At 33.0% G+C, this 18,205-nt stretch overlaps 1 protein-coding gene across 1 annotated transcript in view; it reads right to left on the bottom strand.

Moving 5' to 3' along the window:
- The window catches only part of LOC129952350 (semaphorin-2A-like), a 267,445-nt gene that overhangs the window by 156,955 nt on the left and 92,285 nt on the right, over nucleotides 1–18,205 (bottom strand). Inside the window, exon 2 of the mRNA XM_056064900.1 lies at nucleotides 1,207–2,502. Coding sequence (XP_055920875.1) covers nucleotides 1,207–1,354 — 148 coding nt within the window. The 5' untranslated portion in view covers nucleotides 1,355–2,502. The remainder of the gene's footprint in view (nucleotides 1–1,206; nucleotides 2,503–18,205) is intronic.

The raw sequence follows: 18,205 nt of genomic DNA, 5'->3' as shown, positions 1-18,205 counted from the left end.
GTGTTTGCATTCCTTCCTATCAACCTTACAAAATAACATCTCTAAGTTCAAACCTTTCAAGGAAACTAACTTTCTAACTTAATTTTTATTTCAGTTCACTGATTTCCAAACTATTTTTTAATTTTTGAAAAAGGTAATTTTAACATACAGTACTTTTCTAAAATTGCATTTATTTTAATTTCATAAATCATTTAAGTTTGCTCAAAGGGTCTTAACTTCAAGCTTTATAAAAGAAACACACTTGCCCAAAACATGAATGAATATGAAGAATTTCAATTAAAAATTAAATTCAAAATAAATGCTATCTAAATTTCTTCATTTGACAAAACCATATACCATATTTTCCCAAACCAATATCACAACTTCATATCATAAATCATATCTCTCTAAAAAATGTCATCAACTAAACTTTTAAATTGCAATTTCTTACATAAGACAACTTTTCAAAAGGACTCTACATCTACATTTACATCACTTCTTCAAAACTATTAACTTTCTTCAAAAAACAAATATGTACATAAAACCTTTTCCTTTTTCCATTACTTTCTACAATTAAATTTTCTTTAAGAATTTCCTATGATCTTCTTCTTGACAGAAAGTTGTATCAATTTATACTTAAACTACCAAAAAAAATGAGAAAAAAAAAGGAAAAGAAACTAAAGAATAAAAAGAAAATGTCAAAGTCATATCCTTCTTCTATTTATTTTTTTACAACATCCCTTAATCTTCTTCTAAGTTGCTCCTTTGTGTCCAGTTAAAGTGCAAAACCGTTTTATTATTATCATTGTCGCCAAGTGGGACCTGGGACTTGTGTACCGCATGGAAAAGACCACAAAGTCACAAGGATATGGATAGATGATGATAGAAAAAAAAAAATATCTATATAAATGTTTCTTCTATGTCCGTTTGTCTGTCTGTCTGACTGTCTCTTGTGTCTCGTCTGTCTTACTTTTTCTTTTCTTCTTTTTCCATCCTAGTTCAGTGTAAGTGTAGTTATCCTTAAAGCCCATAAATGATAAGCCATATAGACCAAATTGACGAAAAGACAGAAGTATCACACAAAATGAAGGAATAACACCCAACAAGGATCAAGGACTTTCTATCTGACACCTACACTACATACATTATGGGTATACAAGTTGGTTGGTACAATCGATGACATAGTTCAGCATATAGGAGGATTATTGTCTTCTTAAAAACACTTACCTCTGTGATGTCTTATGTGATGGCCACTGGAGGCTCCACAGCAAGGCTGTTCATAGTACAGGTTCCAAGTATTTTCGTAATCCGAATAAACGTTATCCACAAATGTTACCACGAGGAGTGCACACAAATTGATCACGTATTTACACATTTTCACAAGGATATCTTTTTTTATTTTTTTTTTATTTTATTTTATTTTATTTTCTTTTTGCTTTGCTTTTGCTATATTTTATTTTTATTTCTTTTTCTTGTATTTTTCTTTTTTTTTGTTACATATGCGTATGAAGGATAATAAAGATATATTTTTATCTTTTCACTTTGATATTGACGAGCTGTGAGACTGAGACTGGTGCTTAGACTGTGACTGCGGCATCAGCTTAAGGACACTCACAATTGTCGTAGACAACTTTTGAGGCGACACACGACACGACAAAACGACAACGCACACAAAACACTAGTTTTTCTTTTTGTATTATTTTTATTACAAAAGCAGCATCAGCATAAAAGCATTAAAACACATACCAACAAAATCAAAATCAAAATCAAAAAATCCTTCGACAAGGATCTAACGACATTTACATTTTCTTCTTTTGTTTAATTTGAATTTTTAGAATTCTCTTTTTGAATTTGTATTTCTCGTTGTTGTTTGATATTTTGGAATTTGTTTAAATTTTTTCAAAGGACTTTTAAGGTTTTCTTTGGAAAATGAAAAATAAGAAAAATCAAAATTCAAATTCACATCGAGCATTGAATTTGCTTTAGTTCTGTTTTTCTTCTTTTTTTGTTTTTCTTGATTTTCTTAATGTCCTTTCGCGATTGATGAAGAATGAAAATATTCTAAGGACGACGAAGACGAACGACGACTATGACGACAAGAACATCGATTTAACATGCAATATTATTTGTTTTTGAATTTTTGTCCGTAAAATATCCTTGCACTTCCGTATCCGCAATCGAACTGAGTAAGTTCTCGCACAGACGTTTGTTATTAAACACCTTATTCGATGTTTTATTTTTCGGAATTCTTTTTGGATAATGATGATTCTAAAAGGACATTATCCTGTTTTGAGGGATGTGTTCAGTATGTTTTTGCTATGTGAGTTTACTGCGCAGGTCTTGGATTTTCAGTTCGGAAAATTTCTCTCCACTTCGTTGGCATAGACTGATGTGGTCCTTCCAAGCGAACAGGTGAAAATATGAGAACTGAGAACTGCTAGAATTCTATGATTTCAGGAGTATCTCTGATTCTTCTTCTTCTTCTGGAATATCGCATCTGAATTTATCCAGAAAATTTGCTTCCTGTAAAAAGAGAGCGAGAGAGAAAAAAAGGATTATTTTTGGTAAGTAATTTATGAGTGAGAGATTATGCGCAAGGAAATATGCTTTTTGGAAATTATAAAATAAATTTTCAAGGGTGCATCCTGGAATTAAAAAATAATAAAGGATAATAAAATAACAAAACTTCCAAAAAGGATAAACCCAAGAGTTTTTTTTTTATTCTACATAATTTTCATATGCGAGTATGGAAAAAACATAGTAAACCGCAAAGGACGAACAAAAGCGTGGCGGTAATTTTGTGCAATTTTCATACCCCCAGGAGGGATTGAAATAAGAAGGTTGGTTAGTTGGTTGGATGATGATGCAAATTAAGAATAGAAAAGAATCGTACCAACACAAAATAAAACTAAATAATATACAGACATAAATTTAAGAGAAATATAAGGAAACATGTTTTTTTCGCTTTTGTTTTGTGTTGTTGTTTTCGCTATAGGTCCTTGGCTTAAGGCACAATAAGGATAAAGTTTATGTTGAGTTTATCTAAGCAGGACAAGCTAAATGGATCAAGGAAACATTTAAATAGCACTAAATTGGATGGAATTCTCCTTCTTTTTCTATGTATTTATCTGTTTTGTAAAAGAATACAACAGGATTCAGGACTCGGGAAGATCAGGACGAGGGAAAAATAAAACAGCAGCAGGTATTCATGATTATCTCCTATAGTTGGACCAGGGAAGAGAGAGAGGAACACAAAAAACTATACAAATGACTGAGCAATGAAAGTATTTTGTAAAAGAAAATGCTAATGCTGGTGGGTAATTGCATAATAAGCTAGTTCGGGCTTTATCTAAAACGTGGACTTCTTCTTTTAGTTTATTAAAATCCCAAAAATGAATCTACAAAGGTTTTTTTTTGTATGCTTTGAAAAGAATATGAGAAAATATGAGATTTTGGATGTTAGAGGTACACATGGATTTTTCAATAAAGGAGCATAGTGAATCTAATACGTTTTTGAAGATTTCATCTAAATTTCTGGGTAAGGAGGTTACTGCTATAAGATACTTATATGTATCTTTGACCTGTAGGATATTTCCAAGGTCATATTGTTGTGCATAATTAAGGTGGGGCTTAACCTTTATCAATCATATGGTTTTCTGCCTTTTCAAAAATAAGATATATTTGTCTACTTTTCGGAAGTTCAGCAGTTCAGCGTGAATCATCTTACAAACTAACAACGCTTGCAAATTATTGTATTTTAATATCAAAATGCTTGCTCTGTTAAGAAAGTTCAGCGCACGCTTCTTCCATTTTATGATCAGTTTAATCGACATACTGAAGCGGCTATTCGTGCTATTGTGACTAAATTTATCATCAAATTTACAGTGTTAGACATTAAACCACCATCACGCTTACGTAGAGTGCGAACTGAAGAAAATATCGCAGCTGTATCGGCCAGTGTTAATGATGACCATCAGTTATCGATTCGTTGCCCTTCGAAGCAATGGGGCGTCTGTTACTCAACAAAGTGGACAATTTTGCTGAGGGATTTAGGTGTGATGCCTTTCAAATTGCTGCTATAGTGAAGAATTGAAGCCGAACGACCTATTGCAACATTATGATGAAAAATTCATGACCGTCTTCAGAAACACAGTTGCTGATAACTGATAACCTACTGCAACGTAAAATTCTTGGTGAATGGGCTCTTGGAAAGTTGGCAGAAGATCCACTTTTTTATCGAAAAAGTGTGTTCAGAAACGAAGCTCATTTTTGGCTAAATTGGTAAGTAAATAAGCAGAATTGTCGATTTTGGAGTGAATATCAGCCAGAAGCATTGCAAGAGCTTCTAATGTATCCAGAAAAGTAATTTTTTGGTGCGGTTTATGGGCTCGTGGCATCATAGGACCGTACTTCTTCAAAGAAGATGCAAATCGTAAAGTAATGGTGAGCGCTACCGTGAGATGATATCGAACTTTTTTTTTGCAAGAGCTTGACTTATACATGACATGTGGTTTCAACAGTGCCACATGCTACACAACACGCCTTTTAGACTATTTTTTGTGGGGCTATGTTAAAACTCATTTCTATAGAGACAAGCACGTTTCAGCTTCAATTGACGCATTGGAAGACAACATTGAAGTATTTATTCGTGAGATACCGACCGGAATGTTGGAAAGGGTACACAAAAATTGGACTTAGCGGATGGACCATTCGATTCTAATAAGGATTGTATGCATTTTCTGAATTTTGTGCGACTTTCCTACAGCTTTTAAAAAATCGCCTTGTAAATGAAAACAAAAAAGTTTTAAAAATTTCATAGCAAAACTGATTTCTTAAAATGTTTTAAGAATTTAATAATTACAAGGATTTTTCAGATAATCGAACAATGATCAATTTTCTGTACTTTTTTCAACTATTTTTGCTTCTTTTACAGATTTTAAGGCCCTTTTCTAAAAAAATTAGAACTGTTTACGACGTTAAAACAAAGTGATAGTTAAGCTTTTAAACAGCATCTATATATAAAAGAAAGTCGTGTTAGTTCCACTGTTCTTAACTCAAGAACGTCTGTACCGATATGGCTGAAAATATTGAAATTTCCGGTAATAACTTCTGAATGTTCAAATTTAAGGACACAAATTATGATGTGCAACTGTCACTAGACTGGAATTTATTTCTTGGTACGACGACCTTAAATTTTCTAAAAATATCAATACTACGCAAAATGCTTTTAAAAAGGTCGTATTTTTAATGCTAACTAATCAATGATCATCAAATAAAAATCTCAATAATCGAAACATGGCATGTTAAACCCGAGAGCAGTTAGCAGAAGATTATTAGGGATACGGCAGTAAAATATTGAAGGAAAAATTTTTAAAACATACAAAAAAACTCTAACACTGTTCTCACTTCGAAAAGTTTGAAATTAAAATATAGTTTGGAAAGAATTCACATTTAAAACAAATGGAGTTAAAGATGAGTTTCAGGAAATGTAATGTTAGAAAAGACTGTTTCAAAGCTATTTGAGTTCGTTTGAGGAAAATCCTGAAACATTTTTAGAATAATTTAAAAAGAATTAAAGTTTCCTAAAATTTGAATTTTGGAAATACCTTTGAAAATATTACAAAGTTTTAGTATATTTTCGTAAGGTTAGAAAAACAAATCAATTTTTTGAAAATTAAAGTAAAATTCCTAGCAAATCACAACTAAACTGTATGAACTTTAGGCTAAGGGGTGTTGTCATACCAGAAAAATACTGTTTTGGAAGAAAAAAAATCCTTGACTCAAATGCGCTTTTATTTTAACGTTCTTCAAAATTGATAAGACAACTTAACAGCACTCTTAAAAACTATTTACACTTCTATAGACTTCAGTATAATGGACCTAGGTTAGGTTAAGGTGGCTGGACGGTAAAATCAACACAAAAGTTGGTCCGTTGTGATTAAAAAATACCACATTGATCTTAAGATCTACGTTTCTCGTTGAAAAAGTCAGAGCTGGTTACGAAGCATTTGAGACAATAGATGCTGGAATTTCTAAGATCACTAGGATCATTGTACTTAAAGTCTCCAAGGTGGAGTCTTCGTCTTTGTGATAGGGCTGGATATTAACATAGAAAGTGAGACACTGCCTCTTATTCTACTTCGTCCATTGAGCTTCTGCAAAAATCATTTTTAGAAGCATATAATTGAAAATCATGCCTGTACCAACCGAGATGAGTTATTTAGACCGTTTAGCATCAAGCCTTCCACAAATAAGTTTAGTTGGCCGACAAATGGTTGTATTAGACCATCTTTGGTTTGCTTTCTTTATGGTATATCATTTGTTGCCCATTATGGGTAAAGATGTTCCATTTCTTGTGAGTTTTTCAGCTTTGCAATTTCCTGGAATGCTAAGTCTAATGATTCTATGTCAGCTTGTCTATCTGAGAAGATACGTTTGTCGTTAGTCGTTATCACGCTTTTTCTGAGCCAGAAGAGAGCTTTCTTTGATGGCTAGAAGTTCTACCAAGAATAACCTACCATGTGTGAGAAGACGAAAATCGGAGTACACACTTTCACCAACACTGTCAAATGTTCTTGATCCATCTATACAAAAGTGAATTGTTTCATCTTTTGAAAATGACTTGTTGTAATAAATATTCCTGGAAGGGATGTTCACCTGAAAGTTTTTGTTGAATGGTGACTGACGGCTTATGTACTTGACGTAACTAGCTAAAGATCAACCAATATTATTGTCGACAACCCGTGAAAAGGCTTTTAGTCGACCTATAAAGTTTTTTTTGTAACCAATTTCAAAAAACGGATTTAAGAAATACAAGATAGGAATTTAACGTCACTCTTGTAGGTCCATTGAATGCAAGACTGGTGGTAAAAAACATGTGTAAGGAAGTAGTTTTAGCATTTGAGCAAAATATAACCCATTTCATTCTGATATTGAAAAAACTGTTTTCTTTCAATTCAAAGAAAAAGGTAATAATGAAAAAATAACAGTCCAATGGCCCCTACGGCTATGGTTTCAGTACAACAATACTTTTCATTTACTGGAATCCTCGTACTACATGAGAAAAAGGGGATTACAACGTAATGTGACAAGCCTAACTACGCATTGGCACAAGAAGCAGAAGATGATGCAAACTGGTGCGACAGCAGGACCGTTTACAGAATAACTAAAGAGATTCTAAAATTGATGGATGAACAAGCCAGAAGCTGGAAAGAACGCTTTTCCTCGGTTTTAAACCGAGTGTTTGAAAACAACGTGAAGCCTATGCCTTCTGAAGCGCCCGAACAAACTAATCCCCGAATCCACACCGCCACTTCCAGTAAAGATGAGATCGTTGCCACGATTAAAGCAGTTAAGAACAATAAATCGGTAGGACTTGATTGAATTTTCCCAGAGCTTTTACAAGCCAACGCCAATGTCATTGAGTGAATTGTTTTATCCGCTCATAAAAGAACCCTGGATCACCGAAATCTTCCACGACGAGTGGAAGAAAATTATCGTCAAGCTCCCATAAAAAGGAGATCATACAAAAGCGCGAAAACTGGAGAGGAATCTGCATACTACCTGCCGTTGCCAAAATAGTTGCAAAAATCATACTGAAACGCATGAGAGAACATCTTGAGGCTACACTCAACTGCCGAACGAGCAGGACTCCGAGCTGGATCCTTCTGTATTGATAATATCCACACCCAGCGGATCATTAGTGAGCAGTGCGTTGAATATCGAGCACCACTACACCTGCTGTTCATGAACTTCGAGAAGGCCTTTGATAGCGTCAACAAGAAGGACATCTTTTAAGCTTTGCGCAGGAGAGGCATCACAGAAAAAGAAATTGCTGTTATTAAAGAAACATATGATGCATCCAAGTGTCACGTTCTGTACGATATTCGGTTGTCAGAGGATTTTGAAGCCCGTATCCATCTCAGACATTGCTGTATTCTGTCGTCAATATTGTTTTGCTAGTGATAAGCGATGTACTGCGAGCAGCTTTGTCAGCTAGCGAAGGAACCCAATGGACATTGACAATCTATTTAAAGCACTTGGATGAAGCGGAAGATATTTGTTTACTCTCTCCTTCGATCATGGATCTCCATCAAATGACAACAAGTATCGAGAGAGAAGCAGAAATTGTGGGGCTGAAGATTAATTCCGGAAAATCAAGGATGATCAGCCTTGGAACCCTACCATCCTATCAAATTAATATTTCTTCGCAACCCGTGGAAAAAGTGGAGAGTTTTCAATACCTTGAAAGTATCGTTTCCAAACAAGACCGCATCTGCCCCAACGCCAAAGCAAAAGCGGCGTCCTGTATGCTGTCGAAAATTTTGGAGGAATAACTCTTTTATCCTAAGAACAAAGCTACGACTGTTTCGCACAAATATCGAATCTCTGTTTCTTTATGGGTGCAGCGCCTGGAAGGTTACTTCAGCCATTATAAGAAAGATGCAAACCTTTGTGAATATATGTCTTCGCAACATCCTAAGGATTTTCTGGTCAAACCGAATATCCAATGAGGTCCTTTTAGAAAGAAAAGTCAGGAACCTATAGACTCCATTATAATACAACCGCGTCGTAAGTGGCAATGCATTGGACAAGTTAACGACTGAATTACAAGCCAAGAAATGCTGTGAAATCAGCTTACACAGGAAGGAAGAAGAGCTGGACGACCGAGGAGCACAAAGGCAAAAGTTGGAGTGAGCTGAAACACATTTCCGGAAACCGCACACGATGGCGCTTAGGCGTAGTATAGCTCTATTGCCCTTAAGAGGTTCTCAACGGTCTTAACAGTGATATGTTAATGACATAAAGGCTTTTCAACAATCATTCTCGGTATTTCCAAGGCCCAATAAATTTTCAGCAATTTATTTAGTTAGCGAAGCATACAGTTTTAAATCTTAACATTTCTAACTTATCGCTTAAGCCCGAATTTACGATAACCCAAAAATGCGAACTGTGACTTCAAATTTTTAACATTTTTGTAGTAAATTTTAACAATTTTAATGCGTTTCTGAAGTGTGTTTTATTCAATTTTTACTAACGTCATTATCTTTACTTCAAATGTGAAAAATAATAACTTTGAAAGTGACTAGTGCCGAAATATCGAGCTATTTAAAACTCTATACCTTTTAAAAGAAAACACTGCACATAACTTTTATTAAAAAAAGGATTTCTGCATTTATTAACTTAAGAATTCAAGTTCAAGGGAAAATACGTTGAACAAAAATTTGTTGCTCATTTGTTTAAAAAATGTTTAAAAATACCATTTAGAAAGACAATCCTATTGTCCAAAAAAATTAACATATTAATATGATTTTCAACACTTTAATTTTCTTACAATACCAAAAATGAAATCATTTTCAAAACAGGCTGCTGTTCAAGTAAACTTCTTTTATACTAACTTTTAAAAGCCTATAGCACCAATAACGCTTCTAAGACCTGTTTATTTAAAAATAAAAATACTTTCTATTTAATCTGTTTTATTAATTTCTTACTCCGTTTTACTGCCGAATCATTAAGCACTTAAATAAAAAATACACACAAAACATTTTTTATACTCATTCATTCATTCATTCATTTATTTCAAAAGCAAATTAAGTCTTAATAAAACTCAAACATCAAACTCTTGATTTCTTTTTCAAAAAAAAGTAAATAAAATTAAAAAAAAAAAGAAAACCTATTTCATTTAACCGCAATCTTCTCTTTTTATTCGAGTAGAAAATTTCTGGTGTAAAATTTATTTAATTTCGCATTCTTTTTTTTTAATTTTATTCTGTTCTCTGATTCCGCTCATTTTATTTTCCAACCAAACCTAACCAAGTCGCAAACAGGGTTAACTTTGCTATGAAATCAGGTGCAGAATGAAAGCCGAACAGAATATACAAGGCCCACAAATTGTTCACTGCAGTATAATATCTTCAAATTAGAATTCGTTTAAAATTTTAATGAAAATGATAAAAACAACCAAAAGAAAATGAAGAAAATTAAAAAACAAAAAAAAAACTATAAACACCAAGAGAGGGCGCTACGCATCATCAAAAACAGAAGAAACATCCGAACCCTTGTCTGCGAGAAACGTCGCTCGTCCTCTTACCTATATTATTTTCCGCACTGACCTGACCATCATCCCAACAGGGAAGAAACACAACAAGCCCGTTCCTAAATCCTAACTCCTGAACAACCAGTCAACCTGACATAGGAAAAACCTTAAACCTATACCTTATACGAAAATTGCAGAAGCCAAGCAAAAAAGGCCAAAGCAAGGCCAAATTTTGGAGGCTGGGTTAGGTGTGTTGGGGAATGGAACTCTTTTCATTAAATCCTTCGAAAAACAAGGACCAAAATGGATCTATTTCTTCTTTGGTTCTGTTTATAATAAAGAGCATATATAGAGATACCTAGTTATAAAAATATCTAAATGCTATAGGTCCTGAGGTACTTCTATACAGATAGAAGCTATATGCTAGGTAGGATGCTGATGATGAGCAGCATGACTGACTTTGACTATAAACAGAAAGATGGAGGAAGGTGTGGATTCGGTTGGATGCTTTGGCAACATTGGGTTACCACGCCAATCTAGGTTTCAAGCAGGACATTGTCCGCATCACTGTACCAAAAATTATATATACAGAGGTATAGGTAGGAGTTATATCTACCTATATTCGTTTTGTATATAAAGGACATTCTCTATACCTTAGGCTTGATATTGCTCTTGTTGTTATTTGTTGTTGTTGTTGTTGGTACTGCTGCTTTTGTGGATATATAATTCATCTGTTTTCTCTTTGGCAGTCAGTTAACTATACTGGCTGCAAAATGGGATGAAAACACAGGTCCTGATGGTTGTCTGTTGCAAAGTGTTTTAAGCTACCATCCCATGTGTTTCCCTAAAGTGAAGCAGATCTACTCCCATTTTTGTTATAACTTCTTGTTTCTCTCTATTACTAAAGACATGAGTGCATCTCATTCATTGTTGGCCTTTTTTTTAAAATATTTTAGAAGGTATTGAGCCAAATGGTCACTTAAAGAACTTCAAAAAATGTAGAGATTTTTGAGACATTGGAACGATAAGTTAGAACTTTTACATTGTATTTATTAACTTCCTATAGGAAGTTATTGTAATAGGTCCGATTTGTCGAATTGAAAATTTTGACATTTCTCGATGTTGCAAGGTCCCTAGAGTCGAAATAAAGGATGTTAAGAGAGATGTATGTGCGTGTGTATGTATTTTCGTACGTCCGTACGTTCGTGAAGTTTTTTTGTAGTCCATAACTTAAGAACCAGTAAAGATATCGGATCCAAAAAAAATTTGTTATAGAAATAATAATGCAAAAAGGACTCTCAAAAAAAAGAGTATGTTTTTTTTACCATAGCAATTTTAAAAAAAAGTGAAACTTTTAGTTAACCCTAAATATCTCACGAACAAATAACGCTAGAGACTTGTACTAAAACGCGATACAAAAAAAATATATTTTTTGAGAAAATTCCAATTGACGGTTTTTATAAATCAATAAAACTGAAAATATTCACCTCGAATATTTTACGAACAAAAAATGGTTTTATCTCCGAAACAATTTTGTGCAACGAAGAATAATGTTTTTAACATCTGTTAAAATGTTGGAAAAAATAGAATTGACAGTATTTTCTTTATAAACAATAAAAACTTAAAATAAAAATTACTCAAAGTTGACAAACACTGATTTTCGACTTAAATATCTTTTCAAAAATTAAAAATATTGGCTTCAAACTATTTATCTCACAGAAAATGTTGTTTTCCACAGTTATTTCATAAATATTAAGTCAGTCTGAAAATCTCGTTAACGAAAATAGATTTTGAAATCAAACTATTTTAATGTAATTACGCAAAATATTGTTGGTTATTTTTAAATTTTATAGATGATAACTTTTTTAAAGAAACAAGAAAACCTACACATCTTTTAAGCAAAAAAGAAAGAATCGACAGACAGGGTTGGAAGTTATCATTGTAGGTTGTATCCCAGCCTCTTTTTTAATGAAAACACAGGCTTGAGATACGATTTGATCCAAGTTAATAAGAGTGTTCCTTTTTAAAACATTTTCGAGTCCAAAGCAATGCTTACCACTTTTCAAAAATATGTATGCCATAGTTTATAATTTTTGTAAAAGGTCACATCATATAATTGGAATATTCTACCAACTATCAAAATTAAAAAAAAAAAACACACACACATTTAGAGTTAGTTTTATTTTCCAACTCTCTACTGCCTACACCCAAAACTCCTTTTTTTGAGAAATTAGTTTTTACTTCAAATGAAAATCGGACAAGGAACTTAAAAAAAGTAAAATAAATCTCACGAATAGTAACAATTTTGATGTTTTTAAATGCTTATGTTTATTTTAAACTTTATAAAACTTGCAGCGTCCACAGCGTTTTACATTATGCAGCTAATGTTAATGACTTTTTGAAAAACCATCTATGTTCTTGAAGTTTCTAAAAATATTGTATTACTGCACTTGCAAATCCTTGTGGATTGTGGAAATTTAATTCAAAACCGGAAGGAACCTACAAATTAAGGCTTTTGCAAATGAGAAACACTGCTTAGCCGATTTTTAATATCCTAGAACCCCAAATTTGACAATCTAATATATCGAAGTTCCATCTCTTTAAAACTTGAAGGGATTCGAAACTGGTAAAATAAAATTACAAACATTTTAAAAACGTTGAAAGTAATTCAAAAGTGTGTCCTACTTTCGAAACAAAAAGAAACTTGATTTTGTCGCATTAATACTCTCAATTTTTAAAAGAATGATTCGAAGAATTTTAAGCAAATGGTATGTGAACAAAAATTTGATGAAGTTCACTCAAAACAGTATTTGAATTTTCGAAGGGCTTTTGTTTATAAATTTGTAATTTTTTGAAGTTTGAAAAGTAACAGCTACGCCATCACTAAAAATTGAATTATAAACGCTACAAAAATGAATCAAAATTCATCCAAAAATTCTGTAGTTTTTCAGTCACAGTTGACAAAACTAAAATACTTTCGGGTCGTCGTGATCTTCTTGGTCGGCATTAGTGAAAAGATTTGACAATTTTGAACAGTTGATACAAGTTGTACGTCGCTCTAGAACAACTTAGAAAATCACTTAATAGCCGATTCTCTGATGATCTTTGGATCTAGGTTTTTGCTTAAGAACCCTTAGAGCTCTCAAAGCTTTAAGAGTTCAGTTAACACAAAAACTCAAGCCGATTGATAACCTTCAACTTTGTATTTTAGCTGATTCGATCCTTTAAATACATCGAAATATTGGTATTTTCATCTCAGTAATGAGCCCATTTCAACTTCGGAGGTTAAGTTAAAAAGCATATTTTTCACATCTGGGGTTGAAAAAACTTTCAATGTTTTCAAAAAGCAGAATGCATTTTTTGTAAATTTTTCATACTAAAAATCAATATTAAGAAACGAATCTCTGGACCAATTTAGAAGAGTTCCGGAACAATTGGGAACAAGTTTTGGAATTTTGAATTTCGGAAAAGTAGGGGCCAGAATATGTTTATCAGAGTAGTACACTGGTAAGTTTTATTTGCACTTAATATCTTTATTTTTGAACATATTTGAATGAAACTATGGAACAATTTGATGGGAGAGATTATGGATATACAAATATTTTTTAAATGTCGGAGTTTGTAAAGGGGGGGTTGGGGATGTTTTTTTGAATGTAGGCATAATCATTTTTAATTTCATAGAGTCGGAATCTTAAAGACATTTTGTTCTTTGCTGAAAGAATACAGCTTTGGCTTAAAATTATAAAATTTTTCGAGGGGGGCACTCGGGAGGGTTAATATTATTGGTTTCTTTTTTGTGTGCCTTCAGCTTTATTTGCTTACGGTTTTGGACGAAATTTGGATACAAGCTGGGAGAAGTATGGTTTGACTTGGAACACTTTTTTAATTTTTGATTTTTGAAAAGGGGAGGCTAAAATATTTTTTACAAAATAGAGATTTTTTTGAAAGATCGATCATCAGCGTAAATAATAGGTTATAAACCAAGTTTTGGTTGCTGTGCATGTGCTTAATTACGTTTTATTAAAATGTAGGCTTAAAAAAAAACAAAAAAATTGGGAAATGTATATTGCATTTTTGAAAAAAAAATTGGAGGCAATATCTTTCAAAATATACATTTTACGAAACTCCTTTTTTGGAATAATGGTTAGAACACTTTGTAGAATCTAAAAAATTTAAAAAAAGTTGGAATTTCGAAAAAGGGGGGGCTAGAATTTTTTCAAATTTTGCTCATAACTTTTAAAATTTTGATCATAAAGGTTCAAAAATTTGGAACAATGTTCAGAGCAACCCATAACAATTTTCAAAAAATCGATTTTCGAAAAAGTTGGGGCTAGGTCAAAAACAGTTTTTGGGGTCTAAAACCCCCATTTTTGGGTATTTTTCAAAAAAACTTCGGAACAATGCGTAACAACCTAGAACAACTTTCCAAAATTGGAAAATCAAAAAAAGGGGGGCTAACTTCATGCACTCATGTTGGCTTGTGGGTTAACATAATATCTGAGAAAAAACTTAGGGTACGAAACTGAAGAACACTATCAAACGGCATATTGTACAAACAAGATCAAAAATTAGAAATCCTGTCATACCTGCGTAAACCATAAGTGTAACGTATTACGGAATTGAAAACAACATTCAGTTAATATAGGCATTTAAAGTTTCCTCAATTACAACTTTTGTAGGAAGGGGAGTGAAAGATTGTGTGTTCCACAATGAAGGAACAATATTTATATGGTTGTCCCAGGTTAAATTTCGATTGAAAATAACTCCAAGGTTACGAGCGGTATTAGTATGTTCGATTTTAGCGGTATTTAAGCTGACAGTTGGAAAATACGTTAAGTCTAGTGTTTTTCTACAAATTACCAAACATTTCGTTTTAATGGGGATGAAAAGGAGTCCATTTTCTGAAGACCAACGTGATATTTCTGCCAAGTCATCGTTTATGCAGCTAACAGTGTGCTCGATTAGACCCAATGGGAAGCTAACATAAAGCTGAACGTCGTCGGCGTACAAATGTGTAGGACATTGCCTAATAATCGATGGAAGTTCGGTAATGTACAATGAAAACATTAAAGGTCCAAGATTGAACCCTAAGGGACTAGACTCACAGTTGGTAAAAAATCTGAGAAAAAGTTATTTGATTTAACAGCTTGGAGCCTATTTCTCAAATAGGATGAAATCAACCTTACAGCGCATGGGGAAAAGTTGAACATTTTTAGGAGCTTACTACATAAGGTATTTTGATCAACAGTATCAAAAGCCTTAGAGACTTGTGCAGCAATTACGGTGAATGGATTATTCTACCTAGCAATGATTTATGATTTTAATGGGTATGGAAGATATTATGTGGACGACATTTATTTTAAACAACGTGACGTTACAAAACAAACAAAGAAGAAATCAATTGAAATTTTCAAACAAAAATATATAATTAAGGTGTAATTTTTTGACAAGTTGATCAAAATTTTCCACTGCTTTCTTGTGAACAAATACTTCTAGACTTGTATCTTTTTAATCAGTTAAACATTTTGAATCAAATAAGGATGTGAAGTTATCACTGCGGCAATTTCTGCGAATCGGTCACAAACTTTTTCATAGAAAGGAAATGGTCTGGAACCGCGAAGGTGTCCATATCACTTCTTTAATTTAAGATGAAAAATCTTATTGGAGACCCTTCGTTACTTACTTACTTAAGGTGGCCCTACAGTCCTGTGTGAACTAGGGCCTCATCCAACAAACTTCTCCATCTAGCTCGGTCCCTAGCTAGATGTCTCCAGTTTCGCGCTCCAAGTTGGGTGAGGTCACCTTCCACTTGTGCGCGCCACCTGATTCGCGGTCTTCCTCTACTGCGCTGTCCTGTGGGTGCGGATTCGGAGACCCTTCGTTATAGATTAAAAATATCGACAGTAAATGCCATTATGCATGAAGTATAGGACAAGTAGCCCAAATTGTATATCATCTATTATTTAATGAAACTTTGCGTAAGTTTTAACATTTAAACTTTAAGTGCCAAGGTTATTGGTCATAAAAGCTAACGCCAACTTTTTTTTTTTTAATTTTGACTTGAAAATATGTAATCGGGAAAAGAATAATTATAAAGAGCCATAAGTCTTGAAATAAAAAATACAAAATTTACATTTTTTTCAAAGTGACATGAATTAATTTTTCATTATCATAATAAATAAATTTCCGATCGCTTTTACGCCTAAGCTACAGAACAGATTTAAATGAAATTTGGTAAGGAGATCGTTTGAGACTTAAGAAAGGTCATGATTTACTTTTTACCTCAAAGGCTTGATTACGTTGAGGTATGAATTTTGTCTGAATTCATCTGCAGCACAAATGAATTAAAAAGTAATGTCTATACACACCTGCATATATATATGGGCAATCGGGAGTGGTTGAGGGCAATTTTGGCTCAAACTAATGAGATAGTTAGTCAGATAAACGAACAAATTATGTCGGACGTGGAGGAGATATCGTCGAGTACCTCTCAGTAGACATCATACCCCATAGAGTAGAATTATTAGGGGTGCCTTCTGATAAGTTGAGATCGAAGATTGGTGTTCCAATCCTGTTATTGAGAAATCTTGACGCACCAAAGTTATGTAATGGTACACGGCTACAGATAACTCACCTAGGACGAAATATTATAACAGCTTTAATCATGGCTGGAATAGCAAATAGCGATTAGCCGTTTCAGTTAAAAAAGTGCAGTTTACTCTGAAAGCAGCATTTGCAAAAATGCAATATCAATAAAGCTCAGGGCAAACGCTGTAAATTTGGCAAAAAAAAACTGTTTTTCCCATGGACAAATATATATAGCGTGCTGACGAGTCTCAAACCCACAAAATCTTTACGTTCTGGCCAAGGAAAGAAAAACAAAAAAAATCGTATATAAAAATGTATTGCAGTTACTTATTATCTTCTTAAAATGTATTAACCTTACATAACCTCGCCTATGACAATCACACTTAGTATGGCCCACAAAAAAGTAAGAGCCCTCGAAAATTGTACGAAAAAACAATGATTTAATCTCCAAAACAATTTTTTGCAACGAAGAATAACGTTTTTAACATCTGGTACAGTTTTGAAAAAAAAACCGAACTGGCAGTTTTTTTCTAAAAACAAAAACCTACAAAAAACATTACTAAAAGTTGGTTAAAACTGATTAACGACTCAAATAACATTTCAAAAATTTGAAACTAACTAATAATAAAATTTAACTAATTTTGTCTAATAGAAATACTTTTTTCAACATTCAAATTTTAAGAAAAATGGAATCGACAACTTTTTTTACAAAAAAAATAGAAAAGCTGAAAAATAATTTAAAAAAATTTGTAAATAATAATTTTCGACTGAAATGCCTTTTAAAAAATTTGAGACATTGGCTTCAATCTAATTTGATTTTATTAAAAATAAACCTAGTTTTCGACATTCAGTAAAATTTTTGAGAAAAATGGAATTGATAGTTTTTTTTGCACAAAAAGTAAAAACCTAAAAAAAGGAAATCTACAAAAATTAGTACGCAAATTTGGTAAAAATTGATGTTCTATTCTCGATGATTGATTTTGAAATCAATTGTGAGTTATTTTTCAATTTTTTAGAAAATTTAAGTAATAACTCTTTTAAGAAAACACGAAAACCCACAAACCTTTTAAGCAAGAAAAATCGACAAACGGGCTATGAAGGTATCAGTGTGGGTCGCACCCTAGCCTCTTTTTTTGTTGTGTTCTTAATTGCATAATATTTTTAAAGGTGGACACATTTATTTTGGGGCTAAAAAACTTTCATTTTCAAGTTTCACATGTTTTTAGTATTAAAATTTTCTATTTTTAGTCAAAATCCATAATTTCTCAAGGTTCTCCCTCGAACCGAAGACCTTTCGCAAGACAGGCCAATGCACTTACCAGCATTAAATGGGTACCAGGCTTTTAATTGCTAAATTCAATTTCCAAAAAAAAATAAACCCACACGGTTCTAATATGTATTTGATACCAATTTTATTATTTGACCTAAAGTACCCTTTATCAATTTCATAACAAAATTCGATCTTAGATGAGGCCTTTTATTCTGAAATTCAATGTCAAGGAGCGGATGGTAGTGCATCAGACTATCATCCGACAAAACATCCTTAGCACAAAGCAGACGATTTTAAGTTTGAGGGGTTTTTATTTTATTCGTGTGTTTCAA

The sequence above is a fragment of the Eupeodes corollae genome, chromosome 3, assembly GCF_945859685.1.
Source record: "Eupeodes corollae chromosome 3, idEupCoro1.1, whole genome shotgun sequence".
In the NCBI taxonomy this organism is placed as follows: domain Eukaryota; kingdom Metazoa; phylum Arthropoda; class Insecta; order Diptera; family Syrphidae; genus Eupeodes; species Eupeodes corollae.
Note: the sequence above shows the minus strand (reverse complement) of the source record. Positions and strands in the feature narration are given on the sequence as shown.